Source organism: Cinclus cinclus, chromosome 3, assembly GCF_963662255.1.
Source record: "Cinclus cinclus chromosome 3, bCinCin1.1, whole genome shotgun sequence".
NCBI lineage: Eukaryota > Metazoa > Chordata > Aves > Passeriformes > Cinclidae > Cinclus > Cinclus cinclus.
In genome coordinates, this window is record NC_085048.1 from 63,287,669 (window position 1) to 63,310,479 (window position 22,811).

The 22,811-nt window shown below is 38.0% G+C and overlaps 1 protein-coding gene across 1 annotated transcript in view; it reads right to left on the reverse strand.

Annotated features, from left to right (window-relative positions):
* Window positions 1–22,811, reverse strand: part of PEX7 (peroxisomal biogenesis factor 7) — a 43,413-nt gene extending 20,602 nt beyond the window's left edge. The window contains exons 1-7 of the mRNA XM_062488922.1: window positions 22,688–22,811; window positions 21,249–21,306; window positions 19,634–19,784; window positions 15,156–15,233; window positions 14,724–14,832; window positions 3,749–3,855; window positions 3,236–3,349 (exon numbers count right to left, since the gene is read on the reverse strand). Coding sequence (XP_062344906.1) covers window positions 3,236–3,349; window positions 3,749–3,855; window positions 14,724–14,832; window positions 15,156–15,233; window positions 19,634–19,784; window positions 21,249–21,306; window positions 22,688–22,811 — 741 coding nt within the window. The remainder of the gene's footprint in view (window positions 1–3,235; window positions 3,350–3,748; window positions 3,856–14,723; window positions 14,833–15,155; window positions 15,234–19,633; window positions 19,785–21,248; window positions 21,307–22,687) is intronic.

The following is a 22,811-nucleotide window of genomic DNA, read 5'->3' on the forward strand; positions in this document are numbered from 1 at the left end:
GAAGTTAAAACATTGTGAACATAATACAGACTTACTGTAAGTAGCAAGTTATCAAAGTTTATCAAAGTTTAACTATTTAAATTATCTTGCCTGGTACTACATTGTGCTGCAACAAAACAGACTACATCAATGTATTTTTCCTCCATGCTTCTAATTACAAGGAATCATAGAATTAATAAACACAAGGAATGCTCTGTGGGATCCTGGTTTGCTTAGATTTCATTACAGCAGTACCAAAAAACCCTGGTGTAAAGTTAAGAAGCTCTGGAACAGTCACATAAACAGTCATTAAATTCTGCTTTTAGCTAATAGGCTGAGTTTCATCTTGTTATATAAATCAAGTTTCAAACCAGCTATGTGGCCAGTTAATTATTTTCAGAGAGACAAAATTGGTGCCACACTGCAGAGAATATAAGATGTATTACTGTCATTAATTCTATATCCTAGCATTTTGAAATTATTTATACAAATGGGAAAGTTGGAGAGAAGCAGAAAAACTGAAGGCAATGTAACATAATTTCATGATTTCCCCCTCTCCTATGGGGCAATTTACAGGATACACTCTTCCATAGACTTCTGAAGACTGGTTTAAGAACTGCAGCAAAAGAAGGATGCAGGTATGCAAAAATTGTTCATCTCAGCTCCAGTTTTTTGGCAACCTTCAGTTTCCAACTATTTTAAAATCTGTGTTTCTTAACAGGAAATACAACAAGCCACTGACGTAACGAGTTTGAAATGCAGGTCCTGCACACTGTGGTTCATAGTTAAGTCTTCCTGCAAGAATATTTCTAATATTCTTCACAGCAACTACAAAGTTGAAAGTTAAGTCTGGGCTATTGCCACAACTGATCGAGTTTCCAAGAGAACAGAGTATGTTGGTGGCTGCTGAACTCTGCAGACAGAGTTCTCTTTACTATAGCAGAATTGAGGGATGTGCATGCTGGAACTTGAACCTCTGCAGACCTCCTGCATTTTTTTTTTTTTGAGGGGAAAAAAACCCCAAAAGAAAACAGGTTCTGCACATCAGGAAAAAAAATACTAGAGAGGAAGAGGTCTGATGGGCAACAAAAAACAATGGTACACTTTCCATAAGCCCCCTCTGCATGTCCACACAGTTTAAGATAAAGCAAAACCATCCTGTCAAAGCTTTGTCATTAACCTTAAGTATCCTAGAAACTTACCTAAGCAAACTATCAAAATACTTAGCAGACTGCTACACATGTAAGTTGAAAAAATTTGCATGTCTTTCTGCTACAAGAGAAAATTCTGTTCCATTTAACTGTAAGATACTACAATTTTATCATCCGAACAGCTGTATACAGGCAGAAGATACCACCCTATCATCCATCCTGACCTCCAACAGATCATTTATCCAAGTTTTAAGGTAAATGCAAAAACCGTAACTATGTTTCAGTGTAAGATATTAAGCCAGCTAAGAAGGTGAGGATCAAATGCATCAACATCAAACTCTCCTAAAAAGGACTCCAGATGACCTCAGTGTGGTGATAATGCCCTGTACTGCAGTGAAAGACCATAAGAAATCTGCAGGAATCCTGACAGTATTGTGTTGGGTAGAATTCCTTGCCAGCCTCAGATCTGACAGTCAACACAACCCCTGAACAAGTGAACAGAATACAAACGACAGGCAACAAAAGAGTGTGATTTCATGGTTGGTTTAAGCTAATTTCAGAGTGCACTGCTGCCAAGACTTGTGGCTTCCACCTTCTTTTCCACTTCTAACTGCGTGCTCCTGTCCCCCTCCTTTGTGTCAAGGCTTGCAATCGTGTGGTTGAGCAACAAATTGAAACAGCTTAGTGATCCAGACAGAAACTAGTCACTTTCAGGGACAGGGTTTTCAGTCAGAGCCATCAGCTGCAGCTTTACTATCCCTAGTGTCAGCACAATGCAGGGGAAGGGATAACAGTAGGGGCAGCGGCCTTTATGGAGGCAGCATCCAGGTCTCTCTCTCAATTCAGTGTGACTGGTGAGTTATACCACACAAGTGGAGATATGCTGCACCCTCTTGAGGTGCTGGCTCACACTGTCATATCTTAAGTCCTCAGGGACCATGTCTGTCTTGAAATGGAAGCAATGAAAGCCTGGCAAGACGGAATAGAAGTCATGTACTCTCAGTATGGCTCCTTTTCACATGGATGCATCTTCTCCTATGAAAAATATTTCACAGAGCCAGATTAGAGAACAGTCATGCAGGCATTAAATTAGAAAAAAAGACTCATCATCAATCACCAGTGGGGAGAACAGGCACAGCTGGAACAAGGAGACCAGGAGCTTCTCATGTTGTCTGACCATGAAAAGGATTTGTGATACGGAATGACTACCTGAGTCACACCCTTTTCTGACAAATTACAAACTGAGCACAGAAACTTCTAAGTATCAAATAAAAAAAAAAGAAACAAATCAAGACCATGTGAAGCAAAATACCAACCCAGGCTAACTTTTTTCTGCTAGTTCAGACTTCCTAGAAAATATTAATAAACATACCTGTTCCTGAAAGGCTTGAAAAGGATTAGGTACTATCTCCTTTTTCAGGAGGCCTTGATATTGAGGCATTTGACTCTCTCACTCTTTGCTGGTTTCAATATTTTACATTGAAACATAGTTATAGTTTCTGAGTTTACCTAAAAAGATATTTGGATACATATTTTCATACAACATGAAAAACAGTCATTGTGCATTGAGAGCAAATTCTTATTGGTGGGAGTTCTAGTTGTACACAGATACAGTAAAGTCATCTGTAGCCTTTTATGCATAAAGTTTCAAAATCTCTTTGAATGCATTAATATTTTCTTTGTATACAGAAAGTTTATATTCACAATGTGTTCTCTGTCTTGTCCTCTGTGAATATTGGCACTCTCTGTGTGGAAAGACAAAGGAACAGCATCATTTAAAAATGAGTAAGGGGAAGTGTTTTCCCCATCTCAAATTTCCCACATAATTTAGCTGAAGTCAACCTTCTAATCCTCTCTCAAGCCCTCTAACACTCTTAGTGTTAATATACTGACTTTGAAAATGTAATTTACTGTAAAATCCCAGCAATCTGCGAGACATCAAAATGTTTGACAGTGCTAAACTGAAAGTTTTCAAGAACAGTCACTGTAACATCCAAAATCCTGTTGGCTTTCTCCAACTTATTAGATAATATAAAATATTACTCGCTTCCAGAAAAATTTGTGTAACAATTCACTTGGTCAATGGGAAATAAAATTCAACTTACTTTTACTCTTCTGATAGCATAGGTATGACCAAACAAGACAAACACTGGTTGCCGGATGTTTCTCAAATCCCAGCCTTTCAAACTACAGTCAACTGCACCAGTTACCAGCAAGTTCTGATGATATAACAAAAAACAGATATATCACAACAATTACTAAATTGGAGCAATGCATATGTTGGATACAAAAGATAGATAAATAAAAAAATGCAGGTTAATAAATCATAAATGAAGTGACATCCCAAGTATGTAAATTAAAGAGCACAGGGAAACACAGACTGGTCTTCTACTTTTCACTACTCTGCCCACTACACTAAAGAGTTAAGCAACATCTCTGATCTGCTTGGGCTGACCATCTCTTAGAACAATGCTCTTCTGAAGATTAACAGTGAATGAGAGCAACATACAACTAGGCAAATTTTCATGAAGAGAAGATGCAACAATGTTGCAGTAAAACGCCCGCTATTTAATGACAGTGGTTCAATTAGCAAAACAGTGGGATGAATAGTTTTATACCTCATCATATTTGCACCAGTCACAGCTCAAGACCTCAGCCTGGTGGGCTGGTATCACAAGTTTGACTCCTGGGGTTTTCACATCCCAAATTCTCAAAGTCTGATCACCTGAAACAAAGAGAAATTGATTCAATGTTGTTGCACCAATTACAGTCCATCAGCACTTAGCAGACAAGTGTTTCTTAGCTGTATGAAATACAAATGATTGCACAAGGACAATCATGCCAAACAAAGCAAGTAATATTATAAACATATCATGGAAGTGTCAGACTGATGCAAGAAAAGGTATCTGAACTTACTATTGCTCTTTCATTAGAGAGAAAACTTCATTTTACTACTTACACTTCCACTGTTTTTTAAACTCAGATTCTATTAAAAGGAGATAGGGTAAAAGACTTAACATTTAATTAAACTAGGAGCCATTTAAAAGGTCCATTTAAAAATGAACTTAGAAAATCAGAATCATGAAAAAGCTTTCTTTTCAAGCCATCTGAGAATTACCACCTAGTCACATGCTTTTGGCACAAAGTGAACAGTACTTGATATACAACTTATTTCAAAATTCCTTTAAAGAAAGGAAAATTTATGATGTATCTATCACCTGTATTCATCATGTACAAAGCTTGCAGTTACTCTCATTTATTGAAATATTGGAAGATAAATTCATTCTACTGTAACTGTTACAGATATGAAAGGCAACATGTGCTTTAACCTTGGAGCAAGCAAACACACACACACACACACACACACACACAGAGAGCAGTGGAGTCCAGCTTAAGAGCTGACAATCACCCGTGCCTCTCTCTTAACCTCCAGCCATACATTTTCTTCTGCCTCTAAAGATCTGTAGCATTTGTATACACCCTTCTTACAAATTCAGTTCCTAATGGCTTGTAAAGTCATCAAAAGCTGTATCAGCTGACAGGACAACTATGCTTTTCAATTTTTTTAAATTGGGATTTTCTCATTAGCCTTGATTATTTAGCTTTGTGTCAGCAAAAATGGATTCTCTAGCTATCTAGATTACAGAGAGAAAAAATCAATTAGAATTTATTATTATGCATATGTTCATTCAAGAGACAAATTTAATCACTAAAAGGTGATTAAAACACTCGTGATTTCTATAGCAAGCATGTATTAATGCTACCTAAATTAAAAACCCACTGTTTTACGCTAGTACTGAAGAAATTATTGCTATTTCCTTATAATTATTATTTTCATGCCGTTTATATACAAGCATTTTGACGGTTTTAGAGCCCTGTTGGTCACCAGCTGTAAAATATACAGCTGGGCATAAAAAAATCATAGCTCTTTTCAAGAAACTGGCTACAGATCAAATAAAATCATCCCTAGCGCCACAGCAATATTCCTAATTGCATGAACCACCAGCCCCTGTAGACTTCACAAAAAAGCCCCATAAAACATTTGGAAAGTTTAAATAAATAAAGCAGAGGGCTTGCTTCACTACATGTCACGAGCGTAGCCTTCTGACCGCAGAGACCATGGGGAGCTTGCTCAGGTGTTGGCTGGCTCGTCCTCAGCCCTCACGACTGGGAGAGATGCTGCACTCTTGGTGGATAAATTCCCCATCTCTAAGGTGGGAACAACACCCAATTTCTCCCCATTTTCATTCCTCTCCCCTACTGTCAAGAGGAAGACTGCTGCTCAGTAGACGGATAGCACTCCTGACTGTGGCACCCTGCAGCCAGCTGAAGCCTCAAACATTGCTACACTGCTTATAAAAACAGGGCAACATATGGAGAGGAAGAAACAGGAGCAGCAGGGTTTTGGCATAAAAACTGGTAGCATGCCCTGGATCCACTCTCCATTAGCCTTGCTAATCTGCTTGCCTGCAGAGGAAAGTTCGGTTTGAGTTTTAAGTCTTTCTGAGATTTTATAATGGACTTCTTAAAAAGCTTTTATTTTAATTTAATCAGATAACATAGATTTGAAGGGGAAACACATACTTCACTACAGACAGGATCACTTTCCCCAAGCAAATAAATATATAAATCCAGGTGAACTAGAATGAACTGTTATAGAGATGCTACAGTAGCATTATAAAGGCCAAAAGCATTTGGAAAATAAGTTATTCAGCCAATATCAATTTTGACACTAAATATACAATTGCCCCAATTACTTCTTTTTTAATAGAAAATGCTGATGCACGAGAAAAGGAAAAAATCGCTATTTTCCGTTTTTTTTTTTTTATTTCTTTGAAAATGCTAGACTTAGCAGTTATTAATTCTGGCTGGCACTATCAGTGAAATGTTTTTAATGGACTAACACAACATGCAAGTGAACCTTTCTGTGAATAGAAAAGACTGATTTGAAGCCAAAGGCAACTCTATTCTTTCACTTAAGTGGAAAAATCAGATAAATTTTTAAGAAAACCCTGATAAACAGTGCAATCCTGACTCTGCACATTTTAACAAACTTTTTTTAACCTCAAACTTATTTCCATTACATATATATATGCACATTTAATTGCAACAAAAGCTGCAGTTAAATATTTTGCAGTTTCCACATTTCCATGAGTACTACTGAACACGCGCTTCTTCCACAAGATAAAACAAAGTAATAATAATAAAAAGTCCAAGGAAAGCACATCTAGCACAATCATGTTCACTAACAGACACTTCCAGTTGACATCCCAAAGTAAGCAACCACAAAAGTACCCAACATTTCCCCCATAAAACATTGCTATTTTTGTAAGAAGAAATTTCTCCATGGCCACAGATTTTTACTGGTCCATTACATAATTATTATTTCAGAATTCTATACATTGTACTTGCTTGCTTGCTTTCTATTGAATATTTGTGAAATCTTGGACGAATCAATAGAACTACAAAATACACACCCATCTATTCAAAAACTTTTCAATTGATGCTAATCTACAAGTACATCATCCTTATACACAAGATAAAGATTGCTAATGTGAAATACAATATTTGATAGTGAGAAGAAAGAGTTTACTTGAGATTTAAATTTTATGTGAGTTTTATATGACGTTTTTTACTCACAGATATATTTTACCTAAATTTATAAATTATCCTCTTTGAAGTCCTGTGAGAACAACCAGCTAAGCAATCATTCCCAAACAGTAAGTACAAAAACTAGCTAGGTATTTGGGAGGTTAATAAAACCCCATGAAATCTTAAACGATATCTGAAGGGGGAAAGGACTCTAACTAGGACAGGCACAATGTTTTTCAGGAACCAACTTCCACCAGACCAGGTTGCTCAGAGCCCCATCCAACCTGGTCTTGAACACTTCCACAAATGGGGCATCTGCAGCTTCTCTGAGCAACCTGTTCTGGTTGTTCTGGTGCCTCATCACCCTCACAGTACAGAATTTCTTCATAATATCTAATCTAAAGCTACCCTCTTTCAGTTTAAAGCATTATCCCTTGTTCTATCACTACATGCATTTGTAAAAAGCTAAAACCATCGCAATGAAAGTATGTCTGCAGTGCCACTGACTGATTACAAGTTAACATTACTTGCTTACTTACAAGTATTTTTAAATATTAAACCAGATTGAATTATTTAGCTCAAATCAAACAAAAAATCTGCAGAAGAATTAAAAGCAGAACACAAATCTCATGACTCAAAACCAATCTCTTTATGCATGTTAAAATGATGGTGCTGATTGTTTCTATCAGAGACAATTGCTCTGATTTTGGCTGAAACAGAGGTGTTTTTCTTCCGAGTAGCTGGTACACTGCTGCGCTTTGGATTCAAGACGAGAATAACGTTGATAATACACTGATGTTTTGGTTGTCACTGAGGAGTGCTTACACTAAATCAAGGACTTTTCAGCTCCTCATGCTGCCCTGCCAGTGGCAGGGCTGGGGCTGCACAAAAAGTTGGAAGGGAACACAACCAGAACAGCTGACCACAGCTGACCAAAGGGATACCCTGTAACAGATGGCATCATGCTTAACCTACAAAGCTGGGAGAAGAAAAAGGAAGAAAGAGACATTTGGAATGATGGCATTTGTCTTCCCAAGTAACCATAATGCATGATTGAACGGTGCTTTCCAAGAAATGCCTGAACACTTGCCTGCCCATGGAAAGTGGTGAATGAATTCCTTGTTTTGCTCTTGCATTCATAGCTTTTGCTTAAACTGTCTTTACCATAACCCATGAGATTTCCAGCTTTGGCCCTTCTGATTCCCTCTTCATCCCACTGTGGGGGACTGACTGAGTGGCTGCATGGGGCTGAGCTGTCAACAAGGCTTAAACCAATACAACAGCACAAGAAAACTTAGAACAGGAATAATAAAGCTCATGGAATTCCACACAAAGACATAGAAATAGAGTGACACAAATAAGAGCTTTAGTTAAATCATCCAAGAGTACTATCGAATACACAAAATCTATCTCCATGTAGCACAACTTACTTAGCAAGCACGCATAATTACCAATGGAAATATACTTTCCAACTGGTCAATTTCAGTCTGATACAAAATGCTGTCAAGCTAAAAACTAGAAAAGTTTTAAGTCACTTTAGGGAAGAGCCAAATTAATTCTTTTTCTAAAAACAAAAATAAAAATAAAATAAAATAATATTTTTTTTTTAAGTTAGTGAAATCTTTATTTCAGTGTTTCCCAAGAGGATTATACAGAAATCTTGGGACAATTCTTTATTTATTTCACAACTGACCAAAGTTACGACTTAATGATTAAGCCATTCTTCAGCAAATGGCAATATTGGCTAGACACCTACCTGTATCCCAAACAAAACAGTCCAAATTAATTTACTGCAAAAAAACTGTCACTTTTTATTTCTTCTGAACACGAAACCATTTTATGAGATTTTAATATTAAATATTGTAGCCTGAAAGTGCTTTATATTATAGCATGTGCTATATACAGTACTTTACTGTGGTTAGCACGTAGTATAAATTGAGGGATAAACTCATTTCCTGAGAAATGATTCAGCTTGTACATTAAAGAATGATTTAGTAAAGCTTATTTGATATACTGGTTTTGGCTTGGGTAGGTTTAATTTTCTTCACAGTGGCTGGTATAGGGCTGTGTTTTGGATTTGTGTTGAGCCCAGGGTTAATAATTTGGAGATGCTTTTGTTATTGCTGAGCAGGACTTGGGCAGAGCAAGGCACTTTCTGCTTTTTAGAGAGCCCTGCTGGTGAGGAGGCTGGAGGTGCATGGGAGGCTGGGAGGAGACAGCTGGGACAGGTGACTCCAACTGACCAAAGACATATTCCAGACCTATAACATCATGCTCAGCATATAAAGTAGGAGAAAGAAGGAGGAAGTGGAAGGACCTTTGGAGAGATGGCATTTGTCTTCACAAATCACTGTTATGCACGACGGGGGCCTGCTCTCCTGGGGATGGCTGAACACCTGTCTGCCCATGGGAAGTGGTGAATTAGTTCCTTGTTTTTCTTTGCTTGTGTGCACAGCTTTTGCTTTCCCTATTAAACTGTCTTTATTTCAATCCACAAGTTTTCTCTTTTACCCTACCTATTCTCTCTCTGATCCTACTGGTGGGGAGTGACCATGTGGCTGCATGGGGCTTGGTGGCTGGCTAGGGTTAAACCACAACAATGCAGCCCAAGACTCAGATGAATTCAATGCTGTGCTAGTAAGTCTTGAAATAACAGATTGCAAATGAAAATGCTCACCTCACGTCACTACACAGACTTGACGTAACAAACTAAGCAAGTAAATTGTATTTCAAAAGCTTCTAGTATAAACAGCAGTTTGGCTGAACTGCAACAAGCCACAGTCAGCTCTCTAGATGCCTGATTTGTACAACAATGTACCATGCAGTAAATTGAAGCATCTTATTATTTTATCCCTTTAGGGTTTGGATTTCAAAAATGACCATTTTTTTTTGCAAAGCCTTCAACCTTGTTCACTATGGCATTTCTCCTAACACATTAAACAAGAAAATCACCAGGAGTCATAAGAAGCAAAAAGTGGACCCACACCATGCACAATTGGATTGAATATAAACCTCTAGAAAAAAGTGCTTTGGAACTCATGAGAAACTGTCATAGCCAAGCAGCAGATTATTTCTTCCATTTTTAAGGAACCTGAACAAACATAAGCATCTTTGGAATTACGTGCCTGCAAGCCCTACTCTCCAACAGCTCCTTCCTTTGCTCAGTGCTACTTCTGAGGCAGGAATGTGAGCTGAAACTTCAGAAAACTGATGTCAAAAGCCTGACAACCCCGAGTTTTGGTCCAGAAACACAAAAAAAAATCTCTATTGAGAAGCTGCTCTAATTCAGTAAATGCTCTCTTAGTACATGCAACCCTTTCCCATCTCATTATTTCATGCAAAATAATTTGTTCAACCATAGGTTTTTTACAATTTGAATAACAAACACAGAAAGGTGCACCAAGACTACCTGCCAGCCTGATCTGTGGAACTACAGCTTAACAATCCCTTTACTACACACATTTATCACCAAGAGACCAGTAAGCAAGAAGACTTTTTAAAAGGCAACTCACTAACTCAGGGTTGGCAGTAAAACAGAATATGAGACAAACAATGGTTTTTAGTTTCAACATTAAAGTCTAGCACTCAGTGCAAGGGCTTACAAGAGTGGGACCTGGATTTACAGATTCATTTATAAAGCAGCAAAGCTATAGTCATCCAACACTTTTGTCAACATAATAAAAATCTATCAGAAATTATTGAGTCTTGTTGGGGTACAAGAAAATTTTCTGTCCCAGGGTTTCAGTCTGAAAAACAAATCTTTGAGCAAAGAATACAATTAATTCATCTAAATACTGATGAATACCGACACTGTCAGGCAGTTTTCAAAGGAATTTCTTTCCCTTATTCATGAATGAAAATGTTATTAAAATTGTGTATCTTCCCTGATCAGTAAACTTAAAGACTGATTTAAAAAAGAAAGCAGCATTAAAACTAAGGCCCCAGTATTTAAGAAAATAGCTATCAGTCATTGTAAATCTGGGCTTTGTCAAATCCAAAACATTCATACTTTCATCATTTGTCAGTTTTGTATCTGTATCAAAGAATACTTGAAGATAAAGGCAAAATGGTATTTATTAAGTACTTTCTACTGTTAAAGGACAATAAACCCAGTTGATACTAAAAAGGATGCTTTCTTTATAAACCACAGGACTAACTAAGGCCTATAGCTCTGCAGTCATGGAGAATCATTTAGTAGAACTGATTAACATTTGACTAAATATTACTGTTGTGTGCATTTCTAACGTTCTTTATGAGCTTCTCACCAATTTGCTCTCTGGGTTAAAAAAAAACCCCTCTACCAGGCAAATGACATAATGACTCATTAAACCCCTTCGGCCATGAGGCTTCTGTTAATGCTGTTAGTGGCTTCATGTCACTTCTTTAATGACATTTTCCACATCAGTGTGTTTTCAGCATAAGGCAGACATTTACCAGGACTCTGGTTTGGTGCCACACGTACACCTGAACATCCTGCTTATCTGCTCAGAAATTGTTATTGACATCACAACAGCACTTATTTACATATCCAGAATTAACAGTTTGCTCTGTTACTATTAACTCCCAATTAAAAAAAAAATCCATTTGCATTCTGTTTCTGGAGTATGAATGATTGTACATGAAGATAACAGCATGGTAAAGAACCTCACACATCTCTGTAAATGTTAAATGAAAGTTTATTAGGTGCTGAATAAAACCTAATTTAACTGAAGCATCAGACATATATATCTATTGCAATTAAATTGCATTTTACTGTCCACTGCAGACAAGTTCGGTTTTCTTATATGTATTCAGAATGGAGACTTAATGAAGCAAAAAAGGCTATATCTCATATAAAATTCTTTTTCAATTGCTTTATATTGCCATCTTAGATTTCTCATTTTCTTCACTTGTATTCTTTTTCGAATCTCATAACAGCTTAATAAAAAGCTATATTTCAAAATCAAGTATTAGCTTCAGGCCTAAGTTGATCCTTTTGACCAGCTATTTTACTGTGGTTTGCAATTCTGTTTGGTTTTCTGTTTTCAGTGTTCACAAACTAATTAGTTACATGGCAATTAAACTTCTGCAGGATTCTATAGGGATTCAAATAAAAGCAGAAAAATGGCAGGGGTGTGATATGGAAAATGTTTTAAAACCTTCTTTCCCCTTGCTTGCTTCTTTTAAAAGAAAAAAAAAAGAGTTCATTATTTTACTTACATTTAGTTTAATCTAAAATATTTAAAGAGCAACATTTTTTTCAATCTGTGGTGTACAACATACCTAACTTATTTCACTCGTACATATAGAACTGAAGATGCTGCAACATGAAACAGTTAATTTCTCAAGCATTAAACTATACTATTAAGACAGCTGTAAGTATATTGTTGTGAGTAGGTATGTGTGAGGTGGGATGAGAGAAAGAGGACAGGTGGGACAAAAGAGAGAAAAAAAAAGACACAGACATACAGACACCCTACAATTCCAAAGCAGTGCAGACACCTTCAAGAAAGGTATGTTAGAATCATCTTTAACAACATTCAAAAAATCTATTGTTTTAAAAATTGAAAAAACACAAGTGAGATGAAAGGAAGTATAAAAAGTTTCCCTCCAGACACATTTCAGTCACTAATTTTCAAGACAACAAAAAGTTGCAAAATAAGCCACCACAAAACCACAGGTCAACCTTTCCAGCAAGTGCATCCCAAAGAAGGGAACAGCTCCAAATGTGACACAGTACTATCACATTGAGATTCAAGTTTCTCTTCAACTCCAACTTTAGCTCAATAGAAGATGAATCATCAGTGAAATTTAGCTTTCTGTCCCATGATTTTCTGTCATCCTTATAGAGTATGCAGATCATAGCCAGTTTTAAATGAGGACAACCAGCCTCCTTGAACAGTTCCACTTCACTTTCATCACATACCTTGACTGACAGAGGAGAATGTCATTAAGCACTAAATAATAAACTCTCTGAACATCAACTGTGTGAGATACACCTTTTTTACAATAAGGAAATGGCATTTATACACAGAGCTAGAGGGTCATGAGTCCTTCTACTATCCAGTCTTGCTGACCAAAGAAGTGACTACCAATATGTATTTTCTGTAGTGAAACAATCCAATCAAACCACAGGAAAATTTAACTGTAAACAACACAAACAGAGAAACCTTTTCCACATCAGCATGTCACAATTTCTATATTATTTCACCTAGAAATACAGTACACCAGATATTTTATTTTGGAAACTAAGAAAGTTCACCACCATTTTGAAGTCTTCTTCTTCCAAAATCTAATTATTTTATACCCAGAATTACACTTATCAGCGTACATACAGCAGATTTTTATTTCACACCCAAGTAGGTACTTAGAGAAGAGAAACACTGTGTCTTTTGTGCATGCTGTTTTTTCATCAATGAGTGAAAACTGACTGCAATTAGCTTTAGGCTCCAGTAGCATATTAGTCCCTTTCAAGCATCAAAGTAAAAATTCACAAAAGAATAGGAACTCTGTAGTGTTTTGGTTCTTCCAACAGCTGCACCCACTGAGTCACTCAAAGAACAGATCAATAGTTGTACTCAATTTAGGTACCATGACATACAGATTCTAACAATCAATGTTTCCCAAAATTTTTCAAGTGGCAATGTATTAGAAGAAAGTTTGGCTTCATATCCTAAAGGATCAAATATGAAATAATTAGTTGTATCATAAAAGCCCTTTTGCTCATCTAGAATGCCAGATTTTGTGCGGGTTTACCACAGACAGGAAGGTTCTAAGCAGGATTCTAAAGAGAACATTCCTTAGAACTTGCAAAAAACACTAAGCGCTTAACCTTGACCAAACGGCACTTAGATAGTATTCTGTAGTATATAGACAGTTGCATTTCAGTAGAACTGTTCAGTGTACATGGCTCAATCCTGTAAGTTTCTGCACATCCTGTTAGTCAGGTATCCACCAGATAAGGTGAAAAACCTGTGCTCCAACATTTGGCTTTCAAGCACTACTATGTTAGAACAAATAAATGTTACTCATCCATCATTCTAGCTAAACTCTGCAGGCAGAATCAGATGGAAATAGTCAGACTGAAATTTTATGAAAGCCACATGTACTTTTTCACCTGACTTGCCACAGAATAGGCAATACCAGTATCTGTGTACACACTGTCTCTCTAACTTCAGTAATAGGAAACATAGTTATTTGCACTTACCCTCTTGATGTAAGAGCCAAAGGAATCCTATTTAAATCAGTACAGAAGTACAACAGATATGAAATCTGAGAAATTTAGGCCACTGGAGTTAATCTATCAATATTTGTATTAAGACAATGCCTTATAGCCCTTTTACCTGCCAGGCAAACTCTGTGGCTCACAGCACCTCTCTCACAGGTAATCATCAGCTGGGCACCAGATACCACTCCAGAGCTCTCCTTGTGCCTCTGAAGCAGGAGCAGTGTTTGGAAAACACTGCCACCTCACTTCTCTTTGCTTCTGTGTACACCCAACTCAACTGTGATTTTATTTACCACCGAGACCCATAGCACTGGCCAAAGCAGAAAACTAAAATTGATTGAACAAGACACAGACATCTACGGAATTATTTAAAAAAGCTCAGTGGGAACTGACTACATTTCTCACGGAGTCAATGGCCTACCAACACTTGAGATAATTTGAACAAAAACATAGGCCAAGACACAAAATACAGTACATAACGTGATTTAGTGGCCAATAACAAGGGTGAGATGAATGGGAGAAAGCTACATAAAATAACAGAAAAAACTGCCACAAGGTCACTGCTAGAAAACTGCTGATCCTCGTTTAAATGGCCAAGAGGATGACCTACTGACTGCAACAGAACCTACAAATTCAGCGGCAGCGATACACTTACCTTTCCTTGTTCCATTTTTATGGAACAAGTGTACATGACACACACTACCATCTGCTGGACAAAGTGCTGAACTGATGTACTAACACAGAAAGTGGCTCTTGGGTTTTTGTTGTGAGAACCTCTTTACCATCACACTTACCTGAGGCAGATGCAAAACAACCTGGGATATGTGGAGACCATATAGTGCTGTAAATTACCCCTTCATGGCCTTTAAAAGTGCATAACGACTTCCCCACAGCTGGATCCCACTGAATAAAGGAAAAAAAACATAACTGTTAAGATACACATCCAATAGGAAATAAAAAGGTTTCATACACTGAAAAAAACCAACTTTCTACATACAGAAAGGACTAAAAGAACTTCTTAAAAAAAGAGCATTTGTATGCTTAAACTGGTATCAACTGAGAGTTTAAGCAATCTCTCAATTAAAGCAGAATTTCAGCCACAATTTAGTGACTATTTTTTTAGTGAAAATAGAGAGGAAAAGAGAATCCATGTTGTCTCTTAACACAAAGAACTAGGAAATACAAAAGAAATCAGACTTTTCACCTTCAGCAGAAAACAAACATACCAGCTTGGCTGTTTGATCCCATGAGCCAGACACCACTAGATGTTCTCCTCTAGTTTGGCTCCAGTCAACACTGTATGCCTGTAAATGGCATAAGAACATAGTTTAGAAGGAGCATTAGAATACAAGTTTCAGGCTGCAGTTAGCCAGAGTTTCACAAAACAGACTTAGATTTGCAGATTGTATTCTAGTTAGCTGAAAAACCATGCCACTAAAGCACAACAAAACCGCCAAGAATGTCATTTACCTGAACAAAAATTAAATTTAGCATCTCAGTCAGACATTAAAGGTACATACAGGCTAAGACAAGTATCTGAAAAAGCAAAGATGGGCCAAAATGGAGGAAAAAGAAAAGTTGTAACAAAATCCACATACACCTGCCATCACTAGGAGTCTACCACTTTAAAAGCCACAATTCAGACTTGATTTCCTGTCGCTGATCCAATTTTATTCAAAGATCTACAGTTTCCAGTTGCTAGCCATCTCTCATTGTAAATGCCTCAGCTCTCTTCAGAGCTGACTTTGAGACTTTAGCTGACTAAAAATAAATGTTTTTAATGATACCTAGTTCTCCTAAGAAATATATGTCATAAAACACTCCTGGTTTTCATCTTTTCCAGGTTCTGTGGCACTCTTTTTTTACCTCAAAATCCTCAAACAAGTAAAACAAAATCCACTTTCCCTCATAACTACTCATTTCAGCTATTAAGAAATTACTTTCCACTGTGTAGTTGAAAAAAGCTCCCACTTCCCTGACAGCATGCTCCAATGCTGGATCCTGCTTTGACAGAGGATAACTTTATTCCACAGAGGATACCTTAACTCCACCCTTCACTGCTGATTTTTCAGCTCTGCTGCCTCACAAAAATAAATGCACTAATGTAGTTCTTCAAATTATTTAAAATCCTCAAGTCACAAGTACAATTTCCATCTTCAAATACACATCTTAACTTGATGGAAGGTGCATTCTCTTTTGTCTGGTTTTACCTCACACCAAAGTGATTCAATTAGCTGTAGTGGGACATGAACCATTTCACTGTAAGGTGGACAAATATTAGATAAAACAATTCATCCACTTAATCTCCTGACCCAGTCAGAGCTCCCAGGACACTTCTCAGACATGTGTCACTATCAACAAGTAGGAGGTTGTACTCCACCTGGGATAATCTAGTTCTAGCATAGCACTGGATATGGTCTGCAAGTCAGTATAGTAAATGTTGGGTTTGCCTTGGATAGATGGAACTGTGCATTTAATAACAGCAACCCTGTTTTGAAGGTGGAAGTGCTTGGACCAGTGTCACCAGATTAAAAAAGCAGAGAAGCTGAAAGAGAAAGAAATCCAGCAACTGTCTAAGTCTTCTATGGAAAGTGTCCTGTGTGAGAATGGAAATCAAAGTAATATTTAGCTATTTCTGAGCACTTTCCTTCCTAAGAAATATTTCAGTCTATGCTAGATCCAGCTTAAATGAACTGGTGTTCATCTATCTGCGCATCTTCCATAAGTGGAAGGCAACCACTGCTCAGAGAAAAACAAACTGCCTAACCTGCAACTCTCCTTTTTTGCTTGACAAAGTCCTGCTTCCCTGAAAGCCATATTCTGAAAGCCATACTGCTCTAGAACCATTTTGTACTAACTCCCTTCCTTGAGTAGCTTATACTACAAATGTACAAGACACTGGGAGAGTACTTGACAAAAGCCATATAACCAACTGAGAGGTAATTCTTTCGGGGTTTTTTGCCAAACCACACTCTTGACTTTTCTACTTTTGTTAGCTAACTAATTGTACTACAGCTCATTAAAACATGCTCCTTTCCACATTAATTCTCCCTACTGAAACAGTAACAAAGGAAACACACCAGTACCTCTCCATAGATTCTAAGAATGGAAAACATGACGGTTCCCCAAAGTGGCTCCCAAGGTCCTTATAAATATTTCTGTCTTTGCCTTTGAATCTGTATGATGGCCTGAGCTCAACTCCTAAGCTGCTGCTGTTTGGAAATGCCCCAGTTGCATCACTACACAGCATGCCTCTTTCACACAACTCAGTAAATGTTTGGTTTTCATATTCCAGATTTTCCAGAGAGAAGCAGATCTTTGGGAAACATGCACCTGTGTCACACAATCCAGGCAGCTGGTATTCAATACATTGTACTCGGGATGTATCAGATCTACTGCAGGGATAAGGCAAAGCACACCCGGGGCTCCCAGCTCGATCCCAAGCTATCAGCACGTAGATCTGCTGAGCAGGTGCTGTGACACAGACCTGGGCACAAATGGCACGCAGGGCTGGCACTGCTCAGCGCTCTGCAGCTGCAGCAGAGGCAGCGGGGCCCGGGAGAACTCTCCTTCGGGCAAGAATTACAAACAGAACAGACAACAGGCTCGGGAAAAACAAGAGATACCATTCACTTGGCATGGGACAGGTCTAGGTAATAGGAAGAGGATGAAAAGAAGACAGTGTGAAGAACCCAGTAAGGTTCACTTTTATTCTTCTTTCCTTCTCATGCTATCCTCCAACATAAATTTACAGACACTTCAATGGAAGCTGTGTTGAGCAACTGGGAAAGACTAATAACACAGCATAAACCTCAGCTGTTAATCTTTTAGTGCTTTATCTTCAATCATAAAATAAATGAACCCTATCTTATGCCTAAACAGCAGCAAGAAATGCCTCAGGCAAGATAAAAAAAGGAGGGAAAAAGGATGCAAAAACATAAAAAATAGCTGAAAATAAATGTTCAGGCTGACTTTACAAGACAAATTTAATTCAAGCATTCTATTATCTCACAATCCAGTGAGATTTTGTCAAAACCGAAGTAAATAAGACTAATTTATTCATGAGATTCAGCAGTTGGCTAGTGCTGGAATAAAACTCATCATCCTTTGATAATGCAAATTCACTTTTAAATTAAAAATGCACATTCTTTTTTAAGAAGGAACAATGATCTCATTTAGAAAAAAAGAAACAGATCCCTGTCAATCATGCACTAGAAATAATAAAAAATACAGCAACAAAACTGCCATTAAAAATGCCAGACAGGGATTAAGGATTAGGAAGGTAGTGAGAATAGTCTCTGCTAGAGTTTACCACAAATTACTAGGTAAATTCCTTCTGAGATCTATCCTCTCAATACTAGTTTGCAAAGAATCAATGCAAATCTTTCATATCTCACAATAAACTCTCACTCGGCCCATGTTTCCCATACTGTCTTTCTAAGCACAGCTGAATATGTCCACCTCCCATGCTACCAGCTCAGCTAAGACATAGACACAAAAATGTATATTTCACAAACAACAGATGGTGTAGCAAACCAAAATAAACTTACTGAAACAATTTCAATGAGAAAATTACAGAAACAAACTAACAAAAAAAAATCTGCTACTGTGCTTCACCTATGTCTTTCTGGTACTATTATCAGCCTTTGATTACTATCACAAAATCCTGATCACAACTAGAAACTCCTCTCTCAAAATTCTCAGTTTATAGAGTACATGTATTAAAACAAAGTAGAAAAACTACTAAGAAATAAGCCACAGAAGATGGGTTCTTCTGTAACTACAGTCACTCAGCTTTTAGCTTTGTGCTTCATATCTGAAAAAATATTGAGATTTTTGGGAGTTAAACTGAATTTCCTCAATCAGTTTTTTAACTGCATATCTACTAGATATTGATACCTACTTTTACTGACATTGATGTCATTTAGATAAAGTATCAGTAAGGCCACTAAAATCCAGGCTGAAACTCACTGCATCTTAAGTTCAAAGACTTAACAGAAGTGAGTGGACTGTTAGAAGGAAAGCTTTAAAAAAATGGAAGAAAAATCATGTTTGGAGAGATATATGTACTACAGTATAAATATCCTTAAAACTATGCAAATATATTTATGAACCTGAATACAACATTATTTTCTATCCATACAGCACTGCATAAAGAAACTGAGATTTTAAGAAAATCAAATGCAACAGTATCAAACCAAGGCTAAACAAACATACACACTGTCTTAACATTTGACTAATTTGACTATTTGAGTAGGATCTCACAGATGCTAGGAGGGAAAAGAATAAGCAGATCCAAGTGCAACCCAAGTGCTAAGGATCTGCATAATGTGTATCACTCCATCACCTCAAGAATAAGACTGATATATCAGCTGTCTGATTTAGATCTATCTAATAAGGCTCTCTAAAAATCACAGCATGACTGCAGTAATTTCATACATCACAAAGACTGCTTGGCTTGTAAGGAACCACAAATGCTATTTCTGAATATAGTAGATTTGTGTAATCAAGCAGTATCTACTACAGCATATGAACACGTACAGGAACATGTACATCCACTTTATATTCAAGTTATTAATTCAAACCACAGACCCAAAAAAGGTAGAAAACAAAAAGCCACTTTTGATTGTAAGACTACAAATACATATTTTAATTATTCCAACATAAGAGCATCCATTACATTTTTTAAGTTTGCCTGATTTACCTCCAGAGTGTGCTCTTTATAGACTTGCAGTGGACCTTTGGTTTTAGCCATATCCCAGATTTGCAGAGATCCATCTCCACTACAAGTGATCAACACGTTTTCATTATTCTCACTCCAGGTCACATCAAACAGACCATCATTCCAGTCAAAACTAAATTGGAAAAATGAAGATACTTGTCTGTTAGAAAGCACGACATACAAGTCCAGACTAGTTCCATGCAAAGAAAGTCTTTAAATCACTCTTTTTACCATTCTAAACAGCATTTTTATAATTTCAGTTTCAAGTGAATCTCCTCAAATTAACTTACTTGTTTGAATGTCAATTTCTACAACCATATGTCAGAATAGATTGATTAATTTAAAGCATAAATAGGCCAAGGACCTTCCACAAACAAAGAAGGGACTCTGATTTCAGTCTAAAACTTGTCAGGAAAACAGAAGTACAACATGCTTCAGCCTGATTTATGGTTTCTCCAGAATGTAAGAGCACTTTGTTTCTAACAACTGTGGTAAATAAAGAAATAAAACTGTGTTGGGAATTCCTATCCAATTCACAACACCACTACAAATCTGAGTGACAATGAAAATCCAACAGAAACACAGTCAAGAATTTACTGAAGAACTCTACTCACCCTTGAAAATACTTTCAACACACCAACAATTCACCATATGGGATCTGATGCCATATATTAGTTACCCTGTGACAGCTATCAACTACTGCAATATTATCTGATGGGAAACAAATTTATTTACCCCCTTTTCACTGAAGGTTTAGCTAAGCTTAGGTCAAATTTGATGGCACTCTGCAGTAATGACAGGGTAAATGGATGCACACGGAACACTGATAAACAACATGGTTTGTGGGTCAGAAACTTAAGAGGACTTTCTACCACAAAATAAGTGGAGTCACTGAAAACAGAAATTAACTGTAGTAAATCAGAGTACTTACCAAAAGTAACAGGTAAGTTACTTCAAATAGTCTTGTTTTATAATTATGAATGAAAAAAAGTTTCTCTGATTATGATTAACTATTTTTTAATCATTTCTATGTCAGCCACCCTAATCTAAACAATCACTGTTTCAAGGCTCTCCTTAAAACATTTTAGGTTAATAACAGTCAAGTATTAAACGCCCTCCTTTCTAACCTTTCTTCTCCTTCCATCCATAACAAAATCAACCTCCATAAAACCTTTAGAAAATTGTATCTCCTAGGATCTCCTTCATGACTTGACATGGCTTCCTGGTCTATTTTCAGTATAAATCAATCATAAGGGCATAAATCTAGGTGTCAAGGCATTGTTTCTAAAAATCTAGAACTTAAAATTTCAAGCAAGGGCAGACAAGCTGCTCTTAATTCATGTTGTCAGTTGTCTATAAAATGCTTTACACTATGGAAATGGTGCAAGCCATTATTTCCCATAACAAAATCAATGCAATGTAAACATCTTTTGTACTGTACATAAATACAAATACATTTATTGTTATATAAATACAGAGACCTGTATTCAGTAGCTATTTCAGAACAGAAAAAATACTTTATATCACTAAAAATAACCAAAAAAATTTCAGATGTGCCTGGTACTCACAAGTACACAGTAAGATAAACCTGTATTACCTCCTGAGCAGAACAATCCCAGCTTCATTTTGTTCCAGCACTGCCAGAGTTCCACAACCTACACCAGCAAAATGAAACAAAACATTACAACTAGTTCCTCAGTGCCAAAGGAAACTGGGGTAGTTCTGAGGTAGCTTCAGTATGCAAACACAAAAGGCACATGAACTTTAAGAGGCTGAACAATTACTTGCATAATTAAACATCTTGTGGTCTCATGTTCTTTAAAACAGTAATTCATTTGCATCAGATTGTTCTGATTTGATTTTGTGTTTTTCTGGTTTTTTTGTTTTGGTGCCGTGGGTTGTTTATTTGTTTGGTTTTTGTTTATTTTTTTTTTTACTCCAGTATATCTGTAGGTGAGGTTGAAAAAGACTTGCTTATAAAAGCATAAAAGTGCATTTTTCCCATGAGCCTCACACGACAGACATACCAACTTGGGAGTTCCGTTTTGTGTTTTCAATGACACAGCAGACCAAACACTTTTTTCACCCCTTCCTGAATACAGTAATACAAACACAGCTCACCAGAAACGAAATAAATAATTCCGTTCTGATAAAACGCACATCGGTTCTGCTTCGTCATCTGATGAGGATATTGTTCAAGTCATTCTATACTTGGATTTATTTTTTTTTAATTAATGTTTTGGGGAGCAATACTCCCACTGGAAATTAAAAAGGTGCCAGTACTGAGGAACACGCAGCTTGGCTCTTTCCAGCGATCACAGTGGGTCAACCAGGGCCTGCCTGGACACTCCTGTACTAAAACAAGAACAGCTGAAGCCACAGAACCACAGAATAATCTGAGCTGGAAAGGACCCAACAGGATCGAGTCCAGCTCCCGGCCCTGCACAGCACCATCCCTAAGAGTCACACCCGAGAGCACTGTGCAACACTTCTTGATCTCTGTCAGGCTTGGTGCTGTGACCACTTCCCTGGGGAGCCTGTTCCAGTGCCCAGCCACCCTCTGGGCGAAGAACCTTTTCCTGACACCCAACCTAAACCTGCCCTGACACAGCTTCAGGCCGTTCCCTCGGGTCCTGTCATCGGAGAAAGTTATTTTCAGACATTTTATTCCCACCGTGTGCATCTTTACTGCCGTATTTATTCTGGACCCTAACAAACGAGCGCTGCTCCGCGAGGGCGCTGTGAGAAGCACCAGGGCAGCAGCGGGCTGGTCCTTGGGAACCCGAGGCAGATCCCGGCGGGCTGCGGAGGGCAAGGGGCAGCAGCCCCGCGACACCCCCGGCCCGGCCGCGGGGCACAGGCGCTGTCTCGCAGCAAAGCAAACGCAGCGGAAAGGGAAGTCGTCCCCAACTGCTTTGGCGTTTGACAGACACCGTCTGTCCTTCCACACACCCACGTTTCCAGCCGCCTTCCTCCTCCTCCTCCTCCCGTGAGGAGCCGCGTTCCCGGTCACCCCCGCCGCGCCGCCCCCCGCACCTGCCATGCCGTAGTACTGCGCGGCGGCGCAGGCCACGCGCCCCGGGCAGTATGGCGAGAACTCCACCGCGTACCCGTGCAGCCCGGGCAGCCGCAGGGCGCCCGCGCCCGCCGCCGTGCCCAT